This window comes from Aptenodytes forsteri, unplaced genomic scaffold (assembly GCF_000699145.1).
Source record: "Aptenodytes forsteri isolate BGI_AS27 unplaced genomic scaffold, ASM69914v1 Scaffold349, whole genome shotgun sequence".
NCBI lineage: Eukaryota > Metazoa > Chordata > Aves > Sphenisciformes > Spheniscidae > Aptenodytes > Aptenodytes forsteri.
The window spans coordinates 4,568,096-4,591,569 of NW_008794452.1; the positions used below are offsets into that span (position 1 = coordinate 4,568,096).

General features: G+C 48.4%; 2 protein-coding genes across 2 annotated transcripts in view; both read left to right on the forward strand.

Moving 5' to 3' along the window:
* Positions 1-936: 936 nt before the first annotated feature.
* Positions 937-15,265, forward strand: PSAP (prosaposin). Its single transcript, XM_019474914.1, has 15 exons — positions 937-1,098; positions 2,154-2,228; positions 2,951-3,076; positions 3,347-3,541; positions 4,486-4,629; positions 5,171-5,227; positions 6,386-6,394; positions 7,488-7,556; positions 8,022-8,135; positions 9,113-9,208; positions 9,408-9,594; positions 9,785-9,936; positions 11,543-11,623; positions 12,208-12,315; positions 12,911-15,265. Exons 1-15 carry the CDS (start codon positions 937-939, stop codon positions 12,944-12,946), a joined length of 1,611 nt encoding a protein of 536 aa, XP_019330459.1. The 3' UTR covers positions 12,947-15,265.
* Positions 15,266-16,149: 884 nt separating this feature from the next.
* Positions 16,150-23,474, forward strand: part of LOC103908239 (prosaposin) — an 8,172-nt gene continuing 847 nt past the window's right edge. Inside the window, exons 1-14 of the mRNA XM_019474924.1 lie at positions 16,150-16,210; positions 19,774-19,898; positions 20,253-20,330; positions 20,424-20,549; positions 20,753-20,947; positions 21,252-21,395; positions 21,549-21,605; positions 21,853-21,861; positions 21,978-22,085; positions 22,284-22,370; positions 22,472-22,655; positions 22,804-22,973; positions 23,056-23,136; positions 23,304-23,411. Coding sequence (XP_019330469.1) covers positions 16,150-16,210; positions 19,774-19,898; positions 20,253-20,330; positions 20,424-20,549; positions 20,753-20,947; positions 21,252-21,395; positions 21,549-21,605; positions 21,853-21,861; positions 21,978-22,085; positions 22,284-22,370; positions 22,472-22,655; positions 22,804-22,973; positions 23,056-23,136; positions 23,304-23,411 — 1,533 coding nt within the window. The remainder of the gene's footprint in view (positions 16,211-19,773; positions 19,899-20,252; positions 20,331-20,423; positions 20,550-20,752; positions 20,948-21,251; positions 21,396-21,548; positions 21,606-21,852; positions 21,862-21,977; positions 22,086-22,283; positions 22,371-22,471; positions 22,656-22,803; positions 22,974-23,055; positions 23,137-23,303; positions 23,412-23,474) is intronic.

Below are 23,474 nucleotides of genomic sequence, written 5' to 3' on the forward strand. Positions count from 1 at the left end.
CACCCCCACAAATATTTCTGTGCACGCTTGAAGAACCTGACCAAGAGGAAAGAAAGTCTAAATATATTTAATGGGTTTGAGAACTATATGATAGGACATGTGTCACATTGTTTTCTGTCCCTCTTTTGCTTTGACTTTCTTGAAACTTTCTGTTTATGATCAGTGTTTTGGTCCGCACCTGGCTTTTAAGTCCTCCGTGTAATGTGTGCGTTGTTGTGGCTTCTAATCCAATTAGTTTCCTAGTTCTCTCAGTTGCTGTATGAGAAAAGGATGGTTCACCTGGGAGAAGGAATGCAGACAGCAATTACAAGCTAGATGTGACTGCTGGTTCAGAGTTGAAGTGACTGCAAGGACAGTAGGACAGGAGAACAGGGGGGTTGTAGCTTTGGGAATTAGCTGTCTGAAGCGTAGTTTTCTGCAATGAGCAGGTTTTTTGTTTCAAGTCATCTGGTAGTTCTTGTGTGCTAAGCAAAGTGGGGGTTTGGTTTTTTGTTCTTTAACTTTTTTTATTTTTTTTTTTTTACAAAAGGTGGATGATGGGGGAATGGACTGCTGAGGGGCTGAGACTCAGGCACTTCAGTAGAAAAGCTCAGCTGTTACGGTTTTTCTGAGTTCTTTGGCTGTGTAATCTGTATTTGGGACTCATTCTTGTGTTTCAGGTCAGATTTTTACAAAGTGGATGATGGGGGAATGGACTGCTGAGGTGCTGAGACTCAGGCACTTCAGTAGAAAAGCTCAGCTGTTACGGTTTTTCTGAGTTCTTTGGCTGTGTAATCTGTATTTGGGACTCATTCTTGTGTTTCAGGTCAGAAATTGATGGATTGAAATGTGCTTAAAAATGTTAGTAAACCTAAGTGGTGTACTGGAGAGGTTGTGGTTACACCGTACAGCATTAACCTGCTTGCTCTGGAGTGGAAATCATTCAAGTGTGCAACTATGAAAGAACAATTCTTTTTTTTGGCAGCTGTGGCAAGCCCTGTTATGTGGCAGAAGGACTGCGTGCAGGGTCCGGAGGTATGGTGTCAGAGTGTTCGGACAGCATCGCAGTGCGGAGCGGTGAAACACTGCCAGCAGAATGTCTGGAACAAGCCTACTGTAGTAAGTATCAACTACTGAGACTTCCTCCCACCTGTAGTTGAGGTAGCTGGTTTCCATATGCTGATGAAGACTTTTCAAGTCTCTGATCGGAGTTAAGTGCTACATCTGACTATGCCTTGGTTACTATGCCTTAATTTGGGTGCTAGATAAAGGTTGCTTTCTACTTCTCTGCCTTGCACAACTTGTCTGCTGACTTCTCCTGTGACCTGTTGCACAATCACTGAGCAATGTGTGGAATGGAACTAGTCGATTTCAGACTCGTTCCTCTTTATTAAACTAACTCCTAATTCTTAGATCCTTTTCTTATTCTTAATTTGAGCAATGCCAAACTGATAGGCTTATTACAAAAGAAGCATACAGCTTTTTTAGGTCTTTCTTGTAAGTTAATGTTCCACAAAAGATGCAGCATATGCTAAATTATGAAAGCCATGACAGTAAATAATGGTACAAATGTTACAGTTAGTGTGGCTTTTCAGGTTGCATTTGTACTAAATGTGAGTGCTGCTTTACTAGATGTAGCTGTAGTTTGTGGTATTGTTTCACAATTTTCTAGGGGAAAAAGGCATTTTACTTACAGATGCATTCAGTCCACCTTGGCTATATCTGTGCTGAGATATGTTTCAGTTTGTGGAAAAGTAGGGGAAGGGCGGAATGTCAGAATAGCAAAGCACAACTAAAATGAGTGAAGCTGCCTGAAGAGTTCTTAGGTTTCTAGTAAGCGTGAACTCTTTGAAGAGTAAGGTAAGAGAGGTTCAGGAGAAGGCTTCTCAGGGCAATATACTTTATGCTTCAAGGGAGGTGGGGCTAGGTGAAATGAGCAAGTGGTAGCATGCCTGCTTCTTCATACCATTTTGATTTACTGGAGAAACTGGAGCTGGACATGCTTGGAATAGCCTCACTCTTTATTTAAAAACGCCTCTTCCCACCCAGCTTCAGCCAGTATTTATTCTTTAACTTCAATTCCAAATGTGATGCTTGTTCTTTGCATTGTTAGTCGCATGCTGCATTTACAGGTACTTAATTCTGTCTCAAAGTAACTCTGCTTCTCTCTGCAGAACAGTATCCCTTGTGACTTGTGTAAGGAACTTGTGACAGTGGCTGGCAAGGTTTTGAAGGATAATGGCACTGAGGTAAGCAGAGCTCCCCTTCTCCTTGCCCCAAGGCACTATTTGATTTCATTGTTTTAACAAGATCGCAAGGTGAGGGGGTAGAAGAGTAGTCTGCATGATGTTTTCCCAACCTAAGCAGCAGATGTTGAAAGGGGCCAGAGTACATGGGGAAAAGGCTTTTAAACAGCCTCTTCTGGTTTAGAGGTTAGCCAATTCTAGAGCCTCTCATGCTCTAACACATCCCTGATTGACTGTAGATGCTTAATAAAATTGTTCTTGTGCCAGTGGGCCATTGATCTTAAAAGGTGGGATACTGCAGTCTCTAGAAGTGGATGATTACACCAAGTGGACTTTATTTTGGTTGTGGGCACTTCTTCCCTTTTTCTTTTGTGAACCTGGGTGTACTTTGTATAAACAAATCACTGCTCCCGCTAGTCCATAGTTTCACTTCCTCTTCTTAAATGTAAATGTTCTATGCTGCAAGACTGTGTTGTGCAGGCCTTGCAAGCAGTATTTCATGTTTTCATTTTGGCAGGGTCTCATCGAAGGTCCAGGACTTGGGAAAATAGACCTGTAGTGTAAAACCTTATTCTGGTTTTGTTTGTCAACTGCCTGGACCTACCTGAGTCCAAGGGGTGCTTTTTAGGCTTTGTGTTGTGCATTTTGGGAATGGAAAGAGCATTTGAGATAGATATAGAAATATTTATATTTTGATAGTCTATAGCCCACCTCATCTTTTATAGGATGAGATCCGCTCTTACTTGGAAAAGACATGCGAGTTTCTTCCTGACCAAGGCCTGGTCTCTGAGTGCAAAGAAATTGTGGATTCCTACCTACCAGTTATCATGGATATGATCAAAGAAGAGCTAGTGAGTAGATAACAACTTGCAACTGTTGGAATTAAAAGTCGTGCTCCTGTTGATGTTTGAATTTCTCTCCTACATAAGATTGTGCATATGATCCTTCAATCCTGTATGGATCACTGACATTGCAATTAACGGTGTAAATTTGAAGACTGCTTCCTTGCTGTGAAACATTTTCCCTTCCTATAATGTTTCAGCTGAATGATTCTCTAATCTGAACTTGATGTAAAAATGCCATCAGTCTAGAGCTTTATGTAGGTATCTTATCTCCCCTAGGATAAACCTGAAGTTGTATGTAGTGCCCTCTCACTGTGCCAGTCCCTTCAGAAGCACCTTGCAGCAATGAAACTTCAGAAACAACTCCAGTCCAATAAGATACCAGAGCTGGATTTCTCTGAACTGGCATCCCCATTCATGGCTAACGTGCCTCTTCTCCTTTACCCTCAGGACAAACCCAAGCAGAAGTCTAAGGTAAGGATGCAGTGCTATTCCAGTGTGCAGGAGAAGTGCATGTTTTTTGCTCCAGAGCTTCAGCGCTCCTTTGTGTAAGAACTTCCTGATGAATCTTGGTAAGGGATTGTTGTACTGGGCACAGATTAAGCTGATGTGCTTCACCTGGGTGACTCTCTCCTACTAAATTTTGTGCTGCTGCATACAGACAGCTACCTTTTTCCTTAACCTGTGGGTTTAAAGCTAAGTAAGATGATAGCTGCAGCCCCTGTGGACCATATGTATAATCTTGGATTAACAACCACAGTCTATGAAGACAAGTCTTGTGCTGGGCTGTTCCCATCCAGGACTGTAGTAGTCAAGCAGGTCTTACTGGAAACAATTTCTTTTGAGAGCAAGTTTGGCACCAGCGTTCAAAGGAAGAAGAATTCTCTCACATGGAGTGATCTGCTAGCTGTGCCCTTCAGGGGAAGCAGTCGTCTCTGAATCCAGAGGTGACAGACTGGATCAGAAAAGAACAAATAGTTGACAAAGGGGAGTAGATGAGACAATGAACTTGTGAGTAGAGGCTGAGTCTTGATAGCAAGCCTAGATATGGGAGTTAAACAGTGGAGTGGGTAGAGAACAAGCAGCTGAGGGTGGAGCAGGTAAGATCTATGCCGGATTTAGAAACCTTCCCACTGTGGTCTGTAACAGAACCAAGACATTTTTGAAGATTGGGTATCTTAACAGTTATCTCGGGTTTCAGAGCCAAGTAGGTACCTAATCTCCATCTAGTGGCTCGTGCGCATACCAGCAGTAGCTTGTCTATTTGTATTAGCTCAGGCTTTTAAGTATTCTATAGAGTATTTATTAAGGTTTGTGTATAGTTCAAAATAGCTTTTAAAACTTGACAGTAACTGAAGCTTCTAAAACGTGTTATGTGAAGATATGTCAATTTAAGTTTCCTTTCACTCTTTGTCCAGGGAAGTGGGGATGTATGCCAAGATTGCATTCACCTGGTTACTGATGTTCAGGAAGCTGTGAGGACAAACTCATCTTTTGTAAAGTCTTTGGTTGCTCATGCCAAGGCGGAGTGTGACCGTTTGGGACCTGAAATATCTGATATGGTAAGCTATCTTTTTTTGTTTAAAAATCTGTTCCTGTATGCAAACATAATAGTTTGTTCAGTGCCTTAATGCTCTCAATGTAATCTCTAGTTAATAAAACAAAGGAGAGTGTGTCATGCGTAGGATATGTTACACAGTATAACAATAACAACACTGAAATCATAAACTTTCTGGTCAAGAAAGTTGGGTGGGGTGGTGTGTATGGGACTGGGGAGGAGGAAAAAGACTCAAGATTGCTGCTAGCCCTTAAAGGCCTTTTTCATAAAAATGATCTGGCAGGTTAATGTGTTCATATCATTGAGGGGGAGTGCTTTTGCCCTGAGAGGGAGAGAAAAGGACTTGTCAGATAAGCAGCTATGCGTGAATGATTGTGTAACCTGAAATGCTGTCTTATATTTGGGACAAGCTCTGAAAGACAACAGAATGGTTATTAAGTAGAGCAGGTAAATTAATACCTTGAGATGTATTAGAAAATTCTAGATTAATTCTACAGCTTAAATGGTTTGATATTTACAAGACCTTCTTTTCCCACTTCCTGCAGTGCAAGAACTATATCTCTGAATATTCTGACTTGGCTATCCAAATGATGATGCACATGGTAAGATCAGTAGAATATAATATTTGCTCTCAGTTCATTTTTCTGCTTTGTGCAGCTAACTTATTTGGAAACAGGAAACACTTACTTCAGTAAAAGTCTGGGGAGAGCCCTTGCTCTGTAAGTCTTGGTGTTAACGCTTTGAACTTGGCATTTAATTGGATAGTAACTTCAGTCTCAGAATGCTTTCTCTAGCACTTTCCTTTTCTTTCACAACCACTTCAGTGGTGCAAAGGGCACTCTAATCCTTTGAAACACAGAAGATGCATTACATAGGTTCCTTCATACTCTTTTATCTCAGTCCTGTTCTTAACACCGCTTCCCCCCTCCCCACCAAATACTGTTAAGCATATTAGAGTTGGTCTTTGTCACAGTATTGCAAAATTGGTTCAAGTGTTAGAGATAATGTGTCTATTTGAAGCAAGACTAAATGTCCTTCTTCTGGCATTGCTATCTCAAGACTCCTGCTCTCTGGGCTCTTGATAGGAGCCATGGAAAGTGAGTGGTACTGCAGCAGCTCTGGTCTTCTGCAGCAACATACAATATATTTTACCTCTGACCGCCTCCATAGCACCTCTTTATCCAGACATCTCAAAGCCTCTTAAAAAAAAAATGGGTAAGCCTTTCCTTAGAGAATGCAATACCTAGATGCCACAAGTAACATAACAAATTGTAGGTGAATTTGAGTAGAGTATGTGGCTGACTTGAACCTGAATTGGCAACACAGTAGCCTTTTTTGTTTCCAGTTGCTAAAGGCTACTTAGAAGCTCGTACTGCTTAAGCATTTGGTGGGGAAGCAAATCTTTGTTCCAACGACAGTTCGTTTCTCATTTTAAGCATTGCGATGCAGTGTGGTGTTAATACCTGAAATTGGAATATGACTACACCTTGCATCCGGTTGAGTGTTGTTCAGTCTCTTTGGAGGTAGTCTTGCCCAGGATACTTTAATAACTTCAAATGAATAATGTTGGTTAGCATTGTGCAATTAAATGTGAGTTGCTGTAGCAATGCTAAGGATCTTTGGGGTGGGGACCATGTCGTATTCCATCATCTTCATGGAAAGAGTATATGCAGTTCCAAGTGCTTGACATTTTTTTTTCTCTTAACTGTTATCTTTAATTTCTCCTTTCTTCCTCTGTCTCCAATCTCCCCTGTCAACAGAAGGATCAGGTAGGTGAGCAACTTGCCTGTGGTGATAGCCTGCTTGTAGTTCACTTTTTGCTCTTAAAGGGCTTGTAGTTCACTTCTTGCTCTATTAGCTGTGTACATGGTGTGATTGTACTCAGTGTTGACAGATACAAGGGATATTTATGTGATTAAAACAGAGAAAGACTATAGACTTCCTCTAGTGGATCAGTCCTACTTCCAGCTCCAGATACCAGTTTGTGCTACTAAGATTTCAGCTTGATTATGCTTTGGCCAGTAGAGCAGAAAACATGCTCACTTTTGTACAAGAAGGATAGATGTGGAAAAAGCATGCCGGTGGCTCCTGTCAGCTTCTGGTTTAAAGTCTGGGCTCAAAAGGGCTTGAGTGAAGCTGTCCCCAGGTGTTTTCTTGGTTAACCTTTAAATCTAGGACAATGGTATAGATGTTTGGAGTATATGAATTGAAAAGAAGATGTGGGAGGCCTTTAGGCTCCTGCTTCCTAGAGCTATTTGGGCTTTTAATTTAACCAGTCCTGGGAGACCTTGTGTCTGTCATCTCTCTGTGAGAGAACATGTTGTGTGTATGTGGGTGTTGCTGTAACATTAATATCTGGAAATGCTTCTTACAATGCGTGAACCAAAGGGCTTGACTTAAAGGTACTGCCTGGAGTAGTCTGAAGCAGCGCTGTATCTTTGAGATACTGCTTTTGCCTGTGCATGAGGTTTTGGCATGATGTATTAACTGTTGCATAAGCCTCTGCTTGATGCCCTGGTGACAGGGTGGGGTATGATCTTCTAGGACCAAAGGTAACTTTTTTTAGCTTAAGTCAACTTTGGGTGGGAAAATTCAAGTTTTGTGTATTACTCTGTATAGCCTTTCTCACTTTGCGTGACCTCCTTAGAGCAGTTTGCCTCATGTCTGGCATTTATTTTTGCATTTAGTAATGTATGTTTCTAAAACCTTTGAGAAAGACTTGGAAAGCCTTTTTAAAGGCTTTGTTTCCGTTTGCTGTTTTTCCTCTTACTGTAAAAAGAACACTTGAAATACAGTCACTGCAGATACGTGTAAAAAGGGTTAGGCTTAGGTTTTAACATGGTTAACTTTTGTTTCTTATAGGCTGTGTTCAGTAATGCGGGAATCTGTTTCTGTTTGCAAAATGGGATGTTACTGGATGCTTTAAAAAAGGTAGTTTGTGGATGAGAAAAGGAGTCCTTTCTTCTAGGCATTTCTTTCAGCTTTTGGGTGAACTTGGAAGTCAGGATAATTAGCCTCTTCTGTGATTACTTACAGCTTTCAGGGGAGCAGCTTTGCGGATGCAGGTCTAATGTGATGCTGGTGGCCTGTTTTGGTGTTGGTAGCTCTTAAGTCAACTCCTTTGAAGGGCTTGCATAGTGTACTAGCTCACGGTAAAGTGGGTTTTTTAATGGATGTGGTCTAACCTCTTACTCTTTTAAAGGAACTGCTAAATTTCATCTGGTAGTTGTCCTGCCTATAACCATATCAAATGCTTTGGCAATACTTGAAGTAGTCATGAAACTTCTAGTTGTGTTGGAGCCTTTTAAAACTTTGTTCTCTGTGCCTGCTCACAGGCTCCATAGAAAGGGCAGAGTCTCCTAGACTTTTAAAAATTGCTTATACATCTCTTTCCAGCAACCAAAGGACATTTGTGCCATGGTTGGGTTCTGTCCTTCCATGAAATCTGTTCCCCTTCAGACTCTGGTGCCAGCTCAGGTGGTTCATGAAGTGAAAATGGAAACTGTGGAGGTAAGATGGACCTTTTGTACTCGACAGCTTTGCCTTCCTTCTTGCTTTAGTGTAATGAACTGGGTGAAACAGAAAAATATGAGCTTTTATGCATAGAATAATCCAAGTCTTCCTGCATATAAATTCCTGGCCTCCTCTTATTTCTGATGCTCATCTGTGAAGTAGGAGAACTGACTGATCTGTTAAAATAGCAGAGCCTACGCTAAACTGAAGCTATAAGGTAATACTTCAGAATTGAAATGGGAACTCTTGTTCCAGCAGTAGAGTATAGCAGCCATTCTAAATGACGCCTCAAATGTTAGAGGGCAAATTGCTGAATTTGAGTTTTGCTCTACATTTGGAGTTATGCTTTGATCCCTTTTAAAAATGGGACAGCACTCTGCATGTGGAGATGAGTGATCAGAGTCAGAATGCTGAAGCTCCAAGTTTGGAGAAGCACCTTTAGCTTCCCATGGCCTTTGGGTGAGACATGGGCTGAGGGTTTTTTGGAAAGGAAAGTATCTTTTGAGGACAGTTAACTTCTGATTAACAGGCTCCAAACAATGTCCTTCAAGTCCCTCAATTTCTAGGTTTCTTTTGCAAACAGGAGGGTGCTCTCAATTCTAGTAAATTTTGTCCTCAATTAATGTATTTTAAAAAAACACTTCCTATTTCCCTTGACTCCAGTCACTGTGGGGCTGCTTATTTCTCTGTGTCTACTAAATTCAGCTCCCCTCCTTATACAACCTGGGGATTGTAGTCTTGAGCAGTCATTTTGTATGACTAATTATTCAGAAAGGCTTTTTACCGAGACCTTCGAGGTTGGTTTTGGGTTCTGCGTGACCTTTTGAATTCAACTCAAACTGGCCAGCTAGGTAAATGAATTAGTGTGCTGCACCTGAATGTGAATACTGTTAGACTGATCTTTTACAAATTGTCCCTGTCAAATGCTGTTAAGTGCTGACTTATTGTTTTGTATGTTTCTTCTGTGTACTCAGAAAGCCTCAGTTCAAGAGAAAACTTTTTCCTTGTGTGAAGTATGTGAGACCATGGTGAAAGAAGTGACTGGCCTCTTGGAGAGCAACAAGACAGAGGTGTGTAAGTGGTGGAAATGGTACCTCTTCCTAGGCTTTGGCTAAAATGGGGCTGTATTGGAGGGGGAAGAAAAGTTAATTTTATTGCCTGTTTTCATGAGATGTCTATCCTGGGTAGGATGGAATAAGAAAACACGTACTTATGAATTGAGTCAGATTTCTGTTCCTCATTTGCCACGCATCCTTCATTGTGCTTCAGGAGGAGATTGTACGTGAAATGGAGGTGATCTGCTACCTGTTCCCAGCAAGTGTCAAAGACCAGTGTAAGGACTTCATAGATGTCTATGGCCAGGCTTTGATTGACATGCTCTTGGAGGCAACGAATCCTGAAGCTGTGTGTGTTATGCTGAAATGCTGTGCAGCCAACAAGCCTCCACAGCAGCCAGGTTGGTAATGAGAAGTTGGTGGTGTTGCAAAATGAGCTAGTTCACCTATGATTATATCTCTCTTGAGGACACATGCTTTAGTACTTTGCTGATGCTGCCTCCTTTCTTCTATTTGGGGGAACTACCTAAGCACTGATGTGTTTTGGTTTTTGGTTTTTTTTTGGTGTTTTTTTTTTTTTTCCCCTTCTAGTTTTAGTGAAACCTGCAGGTGGCTTCTGTGATATCTGCAAGATGGTGGTAGCTTATGCAGACAAAGAACTAGAGAAGAATGCCACGACAGCTGAAATTGAAGCTTTACTGGAAAAAGTCTGTCACTTCCTGCCAGAGTCTGTCAGTGATCAGGTAAAGCGCTTTTGTAGGAGGCAGGCTAAAAAGCATTGGTCTTGTTGATGGTTGGGAACTGTCCTTGTTGATTTGTTGGGTTTACATAGGTCCTACAATGACAATTAGGCTCACCTCATTTTCCGAGTGTTTTCACCTGATATTCTGTCTACATGCTAATTTCAGGTCCGTCTCTCAAGTGTCTCTACTTGTGCTATAAATGTCCAGGTGCTCATAATAGAGGTCTCTGTGTTTGGCTGACTGCCTTGGTCTCTGGCTGGAGACAAACTGTCCACAGGTGCAGCTGGGGACTGGCTTGTGTTCAGCAACCTGATCCTTCTTACGTTTTTCCCTTCACTAGTTAGCACCAAAGCATAGCAGCTTCTCATGTGCAGTAGAGCAAAAAAGAGGGAGCAGGCTTGATCTGAGGCAGTCAAATGACCACACAGGCCTTGCTGTGTGGCAGCCTGCCTTCCAGTCAGAACAAGGCAGATAGAGGTGAACAGAAGGATGAAACATCTTGCACAGTATTTGGAAAAACTAGTGAGCAGGTTCTCATGGTGGTTTTTGTAAAAGTAATCAGTGTAATGCAGGTCAGAGTTGCAGGGCTCTCTCCCTCTGCTAGAGGCTGGAAGGAGTTTGGGGTGCAGAGGGATTAGGTTGTTGCACTTCCCATCCTTGGGGGTTGGCAGTCCTTTGAATAGATGGAGGCTTTTAAGGGCCTGAATTGACTGGCTGGATTGTTGTACTAATTTGCAGTCAGTAAAGGTTTGCCTGGAAATCCTCAGAGAACAGTGGGTGGGAACAGCTGAAGGTTTTTTTCCTCAACACTGATCCTGTTCAGGGGATTAATAAAGTAATTAGAAGTAGGCTGGCATAATTCCAGTGAGACAGCAAAAAGCAACACCTGTTAGGCCACTGCTATCAAGACTTACCTGGAAATCTTATTAGGTGGCTGCTGAGTGTCAGCAAGTCGCAACTGCTTTTACATTTAACTAGGCACGCAGTATACAGGCTTAAAGCAGCTATGAAACAGCTATTCCTGCTAACTGCTCTGAGGCTGTTGAATAGCTGTGGTTCACTTATTAATTGGTGCCGTTAGTCTCTGCTGAGAACACCAACATCTTTCTGTGCTTTGGAGATGGTCTGTCCACTAGAGGGCTGACTGTTATTGATGAGAAGCGTTTGTGCTGCTGCCTGGTCTGAAGTGAATAGTAACTACGTGGGCTAAAAGTGCTTAAGAGTCATTGCTGCCATCCTGTTCAGGATGTTTGCCTCTAGCTTGTTCAGTGTGCTTTCCTTTGAGACAGCAGTGATCTCCACAATTAGAGACTAAGCTTTGCAAATCAAAGCCTGTCCTGCTTGGTTCTTTTCCTTTTTACCCCTTTCTCATCATAACCTGTCTGCAGAGAGCTGCAGGCAGATAATGAGCTAACAAAAAATGATCTAGTTGTGTGATTAGTGCGATGCTGAGTCCTTTTTGATCTGCAGAGCTCAAGCCTCTGGTTTATCAGTTTGGAGTGTATTATTGGGGTGTTTGGAGTAGTGTACAGGCCTGCCTGCTGAAGGCTGTATCTTCTTTCTAAGGCTTTAACAGGACAATCTCTCAACCTGTGTTTTGTTACAGTGTGTTCAGTTTGTGGAACAGTATGAACCCGTGGTTGTGCAACTCTTGGCAGAGGTGATGGATCCCACTTTTGTTTGTACTGTGAGTATTGCGTTTAGCTCTATTGAGTATGGGCTCTGATACAGTCCTGCCTACTCTTCTGTACGCCTTTCAGTGCCTGGCATGAAGAAACTCTGCTGGAATAAAAATCAGCATACTGAATGCTTGGAGCAAATGCGGTTTTGCAAGGCCTTGGGCTTACTGAATGGACAGCTGTCTGGCTGCTAGCCTTGTGCAAGGAAGGATAGAAGAAAAGAGCTGCCAGTGGTTATCCACTGTTGAGGTTCAGTAGCAAGGTGTAGTGTGCCCTGAATGTGATGAGAGGAAGTTAAATGACATTTCTTGAGAAAGGTCCCTTTCTAGAAGCTCTGTTTCTTGAAACTTAATATGAAGAATCAGTTGCGGTAACTTAATTCTTCCTCGTGTCAGATTACTGCTTCATGTCTACTCGTTCCGCTGCAAGTGTGACTGCAATTGTCAGTTGAGCCATGGTACTGTGGGAGCTCCTGAAGCTACCTCAGTTTTGCTTCCCCACTCGGTCAGGTGGAAGCTCAGACGTAAGGCTGGAGTTGAGATCTCTTGGTGCATATAGAAAGATGCTGACTCTGCTGCTGTTCTTTTCACAGAAACTTGGAGTCTGTGGATCAGCTAAACGGCCTCTCGTGGGGGATGATGCTTGTGTCTGGGGTCCAGGTTACTGGTGTAAGAACATGGAGACTGCTGCTCAGTGCAATGTACGTAAAGCAGGATTCTGCATCAAGTTTCCTATTGGTCTTTGATAGCTCCTTATAAACTACTTTTCTGGCTTCTATACCACACTTTCAGGTGGATGAATTCCAGTTTCAGGAAGCAAAAGGGTACTGGCTAGATGTGGTTGAGTTTAATTAGAAGGTCTTCCATAGCCCTTAGCTTTCTTAAAGCAGACTGTTTCCTTTCCCTTTCATTCCTATCCCCTACCCATCTGCTAGCATTTCAGAATCTATAGTAAGGTACAGTGTGAGCTTTATATTTAGTCTGTGTTCGCACAGCCAACAGACCATGTCATGACCTCTCATCAGGCTCTAAAAATTGGCTTCCAGTATTGCTGTGGGCTGATGCTTTCTTTGCCAGGCCTTAGTGGCTAAGGGTCATCAGCATTCTTTCCCGAAGCTTCTGGGTGGGGACGAGGTTGTTATTTATTGTATCCTCTCTGGAATCACTTACTTTAATAAAAACAGAGTTGCTCCCAAGATCTTGGCTCATAATAAGGTGTTGAATTGTATGTGTAGATGCACACTTTTTTGCAAGCAAGGTTTTTTTCACTAACATACACTGTTTCTTTCCCTTTAGGCTGTTGATCACTGCAAACGTCATGTGTGGAACTAGAAGAAGAATTTCCAGTTCTGAAAGTTTGCCATGGCTCTTAAAAATGTGGGCCAAGGTTGGCGGAGAGCTGTATCTCAAATGTCCCTCCTCTCTGCCTCATTAACAATTTGACCTTCTGGTTCCTTTATTGTAACTCTTCTGTAGCAGCGCTGCTGTTGAAGGATCAGATCTTCATTGTTGACTTAACAAAGATATTTCTGATTGTACAGTTCAACTCATTATGCTCCTAAAAATAGTCAGTGTGTTGTAGATTTTTAATTGGTAGGCTGAAGTGTTTTTTTAGGTGCTGGGAAGAATGACAGAGAAGGTGAAATGAGACAAGACTATTATCTTTTGATTTAAAAAAAGAACAAGATAGCAACTAAACTTTCAAATGTCTTTCTGTAGTCAGCATTGGGAAGGTTACACGCTTTGCATTTTTAACATCTGGCTGGAATATTAATTTTCTGTGTAACCGCAGGAGAACTCTAAGGGATAATGTTGAATCTGGGAATCCCTTCGGCTGGAATTTTCAAAGCTCTACAGATGCAAAGGAGGGGGACTTTGTGTGCCCAGCTAACTTTCAAAGTAACTGGTACCTAAAAAGATGCATTTGCATTTGAGTGACCACGCTTTTGCATTTGAGTGACCACACTTACGGCTCCTGGTGTTATCATAGCTAAGGAAACCTTCCCTCAGCCTTTGATCATGTCCCTTTTATTTCCTTGGATTACTCGGTCTAAGCATGGGTGTTCTACTGTCAAGCCCTGTACAGAGGGATTTCAGTCTTTTGAAGCATGCTGACGTACTTAAGGAATGGCTCCCTTTTTTCTTATCCTAGTTGCTCAATTCTGCTTAGTCTTGCAGCTTCCTACATGTAGCCAGCCGGGTGCCAAGTAGGTGGAGCGAGCTGGGTTGGTAGAAGATGGAGGGGGAAAAAGTCAGCAGGCTGTGCATATGTCAAAGTGAGTTCAGCATAGAGGGCAGAACGCATGGGAAAATGGTTTTTATTGTAAACTGCCAGTTTGTTCCTTGATCTGTTTTTCTCTCGTAGCATATTTCAGTCATCTAAAACTTCAGAGACGTTATGAGGCTTGTGGGCAGTTTCCGTTGCTGCCACCTGTTCTCACTGACACTCATCCTTCTGAGTAGTTTGCAGTATAAATTTTTTCCAGAGTTCCCATTTCTGTTGGGAAATGCATCTGAGTAGCAAGCGGAGATGGCAGATGGTAAGAGCACTGTAGCAGGTATTTGGCAGCTCTGCTGGCATACCTGACAACCTGCCTTTCACGCCTCTGCAGCATCCCACTGAAATGGCCTGAACTTCTGAACAAAAGCCTTTCAAGGCAGGCTGCTACCCTGGAAACAAGTCAGGCCCTTGAGGTGTAGGGGCCTCGAGAATGAGAATTATGCTTGTGTTGTTTGAGACGGACCTTGCATCCCCTACCAGCATTTAGTGCGTAGTTCTGATCAAGTTAACCCCCAAAATAGAGGCAGCAGAGTAGCTCTGAGGAGACCTTTGGGAAAGAGGAGCTGGGCAGAGGTGGAGCTTTGAAAATTCCAGTCCTGTTCAGAAAGGTGCCGGCAACTGCTACTGTTCCTGTGGTGTCTTGGGTGAGGCGGGAGCTCCAGTAACAGTGCTTTAGCAGCAAGCAAAGTAATTTTCATGCAGTTTAATGGAAAACCACTTGACTGCAGCTTTTTTGTTACTACGTGTACATACTAAATATCTAGGCGGTGTTGACGGATAGCAATACTGGTTTGTCTTTCCTGTTTGCATTTGTACAGAACACTGAAGCACTCATGGCTTTTAAAAAAAAAAGAAAAATAATTTTCCCTAAAGATGGAAAATACCTGCAGCTTTCTGACTTGGCAGGCTTGTGCAGTGGTTCCAGTGGTGTATCGCAGTTGGGGTAGATACGCCAGATAGGAAATGGGCTCTCTTCAGCATCGCTGCCCTGGAGGTACGGCTTGTGTTACACCACGGCGTGTAGTATGGTATTTGATCTTTTAAACTGGATGGCGTTCTCTTAACGTGAATTTTTTTGGGGGGAGGTAGGGATGGATTGACACTTGCTCTTGCAGGTTGGCAAGGTTTTAATTTTCTTGGGTTTTTAGTAGTAAAGGATTCATGCTAGCGACCTGTTGGGCAGAGTGAACTGGGGGAAATCCTGTGCTAGTGCTGGGAGTCTCTTTAGTTTTCTCCCTTCCTGTGGACCGTGGCACCTGACCCGCTTGAGTTATGCTGGGAGGACATGTGCAGTTGCTTTCTAAAGAACATTGTCTTGATTTTTGCACAAAAGCTTCCTTAATGAACAATAAAAACTTCTATAAACCGGTAAGTTTGTGTGTTTTATTTCCTTGTTGTGTGCTAGTTGCTGAAGGATCTTGTTAGCTTCCCCTTTGCTGCAGAGCCAGGAGAAGGCACGTCCCAAGATGTCACTGGGAATCTGGGGCTGAATGGCAGGATTCAGGTTCCCGTTGAGTTGCTATCGCCTTGCAACATGCGTGTCCCATCAAGCCTTTGTTATACTGAGCGCAGTTGTAGGTAAAAGAGGCTGGCCGGGGATTGCCACCGCCGTTCTCTTCCCTGGATGAAAGCAATGCCTGATGTGAGGCAACAGCCCTGTGTTGCAATTTCTCTGCCTTGCGCAGGCTGGAGGGAGTTCTTGCTGAAGCTGCTTGGTATCAGGCTTCAGTGCTGACTTGCATTTAATGTGGCTTTCCTTTTGTCTTCATTCCTCGCTTTATTTTGAATAAAATAATTATTTTTTAAAAATGTTTTAAGCAAACTACTTGGCTGCCTCTAAATACACCATTAATTCACTTGTTCTAAATTTACTGGTCTTTGATATCTGCACTGCTGACTCTTTTTGTAAGGGATGATGCTCTATTCAGTGAAGAGCACAGAAAATTGCTATATCACATGGCACTAGGACAGTTTTTGCCCTGCTGTGCCCACCCTTTGCAGCCAGGAGTGGTGAGGTTAGCATTGAGCAGCAGGTTCTGGGCTGGTTTTGACTTCCCGGGAATACCTGCCTGGCTCTAGTCCCTCCCTCCACTTGCAGGCTGGTGATTCTATAATCAAGGTGTAAGGAGAGGGGTGTGGTAATTGCCCTGCGTAGGTGTGGGTTCTCGCTACTTCTCCCAACCCATCCAAGATTCCTCAGTCTGGGAGCAGCACAGGAGAGGAACCAGCCACTGAGGACTATCTTAGGAACGGCATGGAGAGCAAATGGAGTGGCTGGGTGCTGATCCTTTCTGTGTGCCTGGGCTCCTACCAAGGTAAGGCCAGGCCTGGGGGTAGGACTCGAGGAGAGCCCAGAAAACCCCTCTGAACCCCAAAACTATTCCCAGCTATAGTGTTTAAGCTCCATAGTGTGCTTCCTCGTCCCTCCAGAGGAGAGCTGGGGCAGGCAGCACCACCGGCGGCTTTACCTCTTCCCCACCTGGAAGTGAGTGTTGCAACTTCTGCTCTTAAAGATGATCTTGGGGCAAAAAGCGGTTTGCTCCCTCCCTTCTCCGGACAGCAGGGATTCGGATGGAGCTGGTGTTTTGCTGGGGTATGGAAGGAGGGAGGCCAGTCGATGGGGCATCAGCAGTGATGGGGTAGAGGGCTGCTTTGTCTGCTGCCCTTGGCATTGGGACCCGGCTGCGTATGTTCCGTTCAGGGGAAACCGCTTTGTTGTCCTTGCACGACAGAGTGGCCATGGTGCTGCCCGATGCTGCCCCTTTCCTTACGGGCCTCGTAGGTGGTGCAGGAGGCAGGAAACATCTTCCCCCGTGGCTTGCGGAGCTCTGGGTAGGGTGATGGGGTGCAGTGCTGCAGCCCTGAGCACCTTTGGAGACCTCTCATCACCAGGGCTTTGGGTATCTGTGAGCAAATCCTACCTGTGGATGAGCTTATGCTGCTGTCCCATAGGTATCCCCCCCCCAGATAAGAGTGAGAAAGTGATACCTGGCTCCTCCCCTGCCCATCCCCAGGAAACAAGTTGGGAAGAGCCTGTTTCCGACCCCTGGTCCTTGCTTGAGGGGAAATCGCTTATTCCAGGGGAAATTTCCCTGGGGAAACCACGGATCCCTGCTGTTGTAGGCAAAAAAAAAAAACCCTTTTAGAGGGAAGAACCCCTTTTGCACCCTAATTACCCCAGGCTCGGCCCATCGGGCTCCTCTGACATGACCTGCCCAGGCACCGGCTTTGTGGTGGAGTCATCGTGACTGCACACGTGTGGCCTGATGGGGGGGGACATGCCGAGGTGCTCCAGCCAGCAACAGGCAGAGCAGGAAAGTTCACCCGCGCTCAGCACGTCCGTCCTTTGGGCGACGCCTGCCCTGGAAGCCGATGGCGGCTCTTGCAGTGGCAGCTTGTCTGCATGGCACAGTGCGGCTGGTAGGGCTGTGGGACCGTGGGCCACTGCAAGCCTTGGAGATGGATTTTGATGCTGGGGAATCACAACCTGGGCTTGGCTGGCTCAGCCGGCAGCCGGCACAGGGCTCCACGTAATGCTGGCACAGCCCTGCTGGATCTGATCTGCGGTGCTGGATCCCCCCAGGCAAAACCCACCCCACCCCACTTGTCTGCATGGCACAGTGCGGCTGGTAGGGCTGTGGGACCGTGGGCCACTGCAAGCCTTGGAGATGGATTTTGATGCTGGGGAAGAGTGTATTTACGATTTTTGCTGTGACAGGGGCGTGTGCCCAGCCGGGAACTGGGGCACCGGGGCCTACGCCGCCACCCCCAGGGTTTACGTCACAACCTGCTCGCCAGGCTTGGCTGGCTCAGCCGGCACGCTCCAGGGCTCCACGTAATGCTGGCACAGCCCTGCTGGATCTGGAGCTCGGTGCTGGATCCCCCCAGGCAAAACCCACCCCACCCCAGGGGCCTGGCAGCTGGGGATGGGGCAGCACCGGCTGGCCCGGGGCCACTGCGGCACTGCGGGAGCATCCCTGCCTCGCCCCCAGCTCCATGCCGGGGCTTTGCTGAAAATGGCATCGTCCCATGTCCTGCTGCTTGGGTGCCTGTCAGCACAAGGCAGCTCCAGCACGGCTTTGAAATGTGGAGGAGAGCTCACGGGGCACCAGCTGCTCTGGTTGCTTGCCCCGTGGTGATGCTTTCCACCCAGGGAAGCTCCCTCTGCTCTCAGCAGATGGGTGTTATTATTGTTGTTAATTATTTTTCTGGCCCAGCACTTGTTGCCCAAGTTTCAGCTTGAGCAGAGCAAGGAGTAAGCGCTGAGCTGAGAGCCACTGTGAGCCAGAAAGGTGCAGGTCCAAACCACGGGTTTCCTTTAGACCAGTGAAATTCCCCCTGTGCCGTTGCCGGCAGCATCCTTAGGCAGCTGGTCCGGTCTCCAGCATGGGGCTGCAAGAGATGCTCGTGTCTGTGGGTCAGGCAGGACCAGCTCAGAAACAAGCTGTGGGTTGTTGCCTCCCCTCTCCTCTTTTTTTGGTGCTGCCCCTGAACTCATCTGCTGACTTGCCATTCCTGTTCGCCCTGATGCTAGTGCCAGGGTTAAAAAAAAAAAAAAGTATATATCTCTCAGCTGATGTGGCGACCGCGGCATCCTGCTGCTGGAGAGGTGTGTGGGCAGCCGTGCATGGGAAACTGGGGGGGACTCGCCCTGCCCCGGGGCTTGCTCCTGCCCCGGTGCTGCCGTCAGCCCGATGGGGTAATCGAGGCTGAAATGCCACCCGGCACCCACTGAGCTGCACCAGCGCTTTTGGGAGCAGGCGGGGCTGGTGGGGGGCTTGGGAGCCCTCTCCCTGCAGCCTCCACTCCCGGTGACTTGCTGGGATGGCCCTGGACATCTCAAGCTGCTGCCCCAACACGTCCTGTGGATGAGCTGAAGGTGTTGGCAGAATCTGGCATGCAGGAAAAGCAGCTTTTGGGGAGAAACCTGATAAGGGCAGGGTGGGTGGAAGGAGCAGTTTGTGCCTTTGGCTTTACTCCTGCTGTGCAAAACCATAGGGCCAGAGCCGGGTGGTAAAAGCTGGCTGTGAATGCTCTGGGGGGTGTGTGCTTTGCTTAGAAACGCCAACTGCAAGAGGGTATGCAGCAGGGTCTGGCCATCCATCTATCCATGTGCTGCTCTCCCCATGTGCTCCCCGACTTCCTGGAGCAGCTCCTGACCAAAGCAGGGCAGTGAAGGGCTTGGGTTGTGCCGGCTCCTCGCCACCTCCCCAGCCGCATCCTGGGTGGGTGCAGCCCCCGGTGAGAACAAACACTTGCCCCATCGCAAATTAATCCTGACACACCAAGGTGGCAATTAAACTGTCGGCGTTGCGCCATGCCACTGTGCTTCCCTGTGTGGCCGGGGCAGGCGATGCCGCTGCTGCCATGCCAGGGAATTGCAGCCAGGAGAAAATGCTGTCGTTAGGAAGAAATGAAAAAAACCCACCCAAAACTGGGGTTGCTCAATCATTGCCGGGAGCCGCGGTGTGGCTAACCAGCTGCTGCACGGGACTGAGCCCTGGCAACCCCGGTTTGCTCATTCTACAAGATTTATTGCTGTTTTTATGAGCAGCTGCCTCCCCAGCATGTCGAAGGGTGCTGTGAGGCTGAGGATGATTCCCCAAATTCGCTTTGCTTTTGACGCTGGCCCAAAGCTGCTGCGACATCCCATTGGAAAAGCTGGCAGCATGCAGTGGCTGGGCTCAAAAAAATAATTTATAAAACCCAACAACCCCACCACCATTGCAAAAGCTGAGGGTGAATCATGGCAAGAGGGTGAAGAGCATTGCCCTTGGCTCACGGGGCAGGGTTGGAGTCGGGGTGCTGGGTTGGTGTGGTGCAGGAGTTGGTCTCGGGGTGCCCTGGGGGCTGATGGTCTCCTCTCCCCACCCTGCAGCCGTGGCCAGCCCCCTCCACGAGTGTGGCGAGCGGCCAGAGGACTGGTGCCGTGACGTGGCGACGGCGGCCAAATGCGGGGCACTGGAGCTCTGCCGGATCACCGTCTGGGACCAGGCCCTGGGGGTAACTGCACTGGGAGCAGGGGGATGTGGGATGATGGAGGGATGCACCCATACTGCCCGAAAATGTGGGGCTGGAGGGAGAATCCCAGCCTGGCCACCCTGAAGCTGGGCACCCAGAGGAGCATCCGCTGATGCTCTCAAGCAGCAACATGTCAGCCAGCAAGGCTGCCTAACTGCGGGGGGGACTCACGTAGGATGGGGAGTCTGCAGGGTGAGTGGCAAAAATGAGTGGGTACCCCAGGATATTCCCAAGTGCCCCTTGGTGGGGTGTTTTTGTGGTGGAGGGGTGGGATTTGGGGGAGCAAGCGGGGGGTCCAGGTGCCATGGCAGCATCCCGACATGTCCCCTCTCTCAGCAGAAGGGGATCCCATGTCACCTGTGCCAGGTGGCGGTCTCCGTGGTGGGTAAGATCCTGCAGGACAACCGCACTGAGGTGGGTCATGGCCGGGGGGGGATGCGGGGCTGGCGTGCCCCCCCCCAACACCACAGGGCCAGCCCAGCCCTGAGCTCTCTCCTTGTCACCTAGGAAAAGCTGCGGCATTTCTTGGATAAGAAATGCCAGTACCTGCCCTTCCAGGACTGGTCCGTCAAGTGCAAGAGGATGGTGGACACCGGCATCCTCATCCTCGTCCAGCTGGGCAAGCAAGTGCTGGTAACTGGCAGGGGGACCCCCTTGGGTTTGTGTTTCTCCATGGTTTGGGATGTCTTGGGGGCTCGCAGGGCAAGGGAGGCTCTTGGAGCCTGGGACAAAACCTTTGCGAGATGGAGATGGGGATGGAAATGACCCAGGGATGGGGGGAGAGCAGGGCGATGGGGCAGACGCAGCCCCAAGCCCCCACCCCTCTACTCCTCCAGGCGGATCCGAAGGTGGTGTGTGGGACCATCAAGCTGTGCCAGCCCCAAGAGAGCCCCACCGGGGCCCTGAAGTTCCAGGAGCCGCCACCGGCCCCCGTGGGCCCTGCTCAGGACTTCGCTGACCTGGTCGCCCCCTTCATCACCAACGTGCCCCTCCTGCTTCATCCCCAGGACCTGCCTCACAGCGAGGCCCAGGTACCATGGCACAGGCATGAATGCCATTGATGCTGCTCAAGGGCAAGAATCACCTAAGCATCACCTATTTAACAATAATTAAAAAAGAAAATTAAAAAATATTGCACGGATGAAATTAGGCGTGTCACCAATTTGGGGCTGGGATATTGCAGGATCCAGGGGGGGACCAGAGAGGTGCCAGCCAAAAAGCTGCCCTGGATTATGACCAGCATTTAAATCCCAGCCCTGCAAATCCATGCGTGGGGGGGCTCAGTTTTATTTGGGGGGGGGGTACCGATGTGTCCCTGCCCATGTTGTCCCGCAGGAGATGGAAGAGGTGTGCGGCGCCTGCCTGCAGCTGGTGGCGGCCGTGCAGCTGGAGGTGGGGACCGATGCCACCTTCGCCCAGGTGCTGGTGGCCCACGCCAAGCGGGCATGCGATGGCCTGGCACCCGACTTGGCACAGTGGGTAAGGGTGCTGGCATCCTGCTGGGCTCCCCCCTCCTCCCCAATGTTACCGTGGCATGGGAGCATCTTTTGCAGCCGCCCGGGAGGCTGGGGGGTGCGGGCAGGGTGGTGGGGTGTCCCCCCTCAGGCGCTGACGATGTGTCTCCCCGCACAGTGCAAGCGCTACCTGGCTGAGTACGTGGACATGGCCGCACAGCTGCTCCAGCACTTGGTAAGCGGGTGAGCAGTTCCCCGGGGCTGCCTGGGGCCGGTGGGCACCGGCAGGGTGGCCAAGCGGCACAGACAAGGGGATCTTGTTGGCAGAAGTGGGGCCCTGCTCTCGTTTTTTTAATTAATCCTGCTGCTTTATATTCCTATAAACTTTTAAATATTTTTTCCCCTCTCTCTGGCTTGTAACTGTTGTAATTCTTTTTTATTTATATTTTTTTCTTGCCATTTTCCGGTCCCTCCACTGGCAGCAGGCTGAGGTAAGCAAGATCCATGCCCCAAGGGGCTGAAATCGCCCTCCATGGGGAAGGGAGGGGTGCAGGCTCACCCTCCCGGGGGCTGATGCCCACCTGATTCAGGACGTCTCTCTCCCCAGCACCCGATGGAGCTGTGTGGCCAGGTGGGACTCTGCTCCTCTGCCTCTGCACTGCCCCTCCACACGCTGCTCACAGAGAAGGTGACGCAGGTCCTGAGCATGCTGGGGGTAAGTGGGGACCCCCCACCCCGCCGCGCTCCTTAAAATCCAAATGGTGGGAAGGGGGAGCCGTATTTTGCTTTTTTTCCCCTCAAGCATCTCCATTTTTCCAAGGTGGGGAATGTCTTTCCTGGGTGTTGATGGCTGGGCGGCATGGGGGCGGCTCTGGGGGGGCTCGGCACACGTCCCACCACCTTGTCCTGGCAGGATGGGGAGGGGACCACGCCGCTGTGCGAGATGTGCCAGTTCGCTGTGAAGGCGGCCGAGAGCCTCCTGGAGAACAACGTGACGGAGGTGAGCCCCACTGCTATGGTCTGGGGATGGGGGCGCTGAGAGAGGGGGCAAGGGGACAGCAAGGAGAGGGGCGTCTCCCTCCACCTGCCTTCTCCCGGCAGGAGCAACTGGTGAACGACATTGAGAAGGTGTGCTACATGCTGCCCCATGGCGTCATCGGGCAGTGCAAGGACTTTGTTGACTCCTACGGCAAAGCCGTGGTCATCATGTTGCTGGAGGCCACTGACCCAGCAGCTGTCTGCACCATGCTGCACTGCTGCCCCCGGAGCGGGGACACCCACCGAGGTGAGCTGGGCGTACCCGGGTGGCATCCAGACATCAGGTTGCCAGGGAGTGAGGTGATGGGGGGTGCTAACCCCTCCCCCCCCCCCCCCCCCCCCCCCCCGCGCCCTACGCCCTGCGCCCCCCCCCCCCCCCCCCCCCCATCCTGCAGGGGCTGCTGTGCTGGAGCAGCTGGTGGTGGGCACAGGTGCCTTCTGCAACGTCTGCCAGATTGTCATCACCTACTTTGATAACGAGCTGCTGAAGAACGAGACGCTGGCAGAGCTGGGCGATGTGCTGGAGAAGGGCTGCGAGCTGCTGCCTACGCCGCTCACCGGCAAGGTGAACCAGGGGGGGAGTGCCCAGCCTGGCAGGAACCCCTCCGACCCCCCTGTGCCGGGCTCACCCCCTCTCTCCTTCCCAGTGTGAGGCACTCGTGGTGCAGTACGAGCCGGCGGCCGTGCGGCTCCTCGTGCAGATGATGGATCCCACCTTCGTCTGCACCGTAAGTGTCCCTGTGCCATGGGTGCTGCACCCGCTCCCTGGGGCAGCCTGGACTGATATGGGCATCTTTTGGCCAAGCCTGGGGGGGGCTGGCAGAGGGGCAGTGGGGTCAAAGGGTGCTCATGGGTTTTTTTCTCCCCCCTCCCACCTTTTTCCTTTGCAATGCAGAAAATAAGAGCCTGCGATTCATCCGAGGAGGATCTCCTGGGCTCAGACCCCTGCGCCTGGGGACCGCACTACTGGTGCAAGAACATGGCCACGGCTGTCGAGTGCCATGTAAGTGTCGGCCACGTCCCCTCCGCTGGGTCGGCAGGGGGCTGGGGATCCCTGCCACCCCTC

What these genes read in the sequence shown, in the direction of transcription:
- PSAP (XM_019474914.1), top strand. Translation starts at nt 937, where the DNA reads ATGAAAGAACAATTCTTTTTTTTGGCAGCTGTGGCAAGCCCTGTTATG. An exon ending in TGGAGAGCAACAAGACAGAG is followed by an intron (nt 9,209 to 9,407) that starts GTGTGTAAGTGG and finishes ATTGTGCTTCAG; the next exon opens with GAGGAGATTGTACGTGAAAT. An exon ending in AGACTGCTGCTCAGTGCAAT is followed by an intron (nt 12,316 to 12,910) that starts GTACGTAAAGCA and finishes CTTTCCCTTTAG; the next exon opens with GCTGTTGATCACTGCAAACG.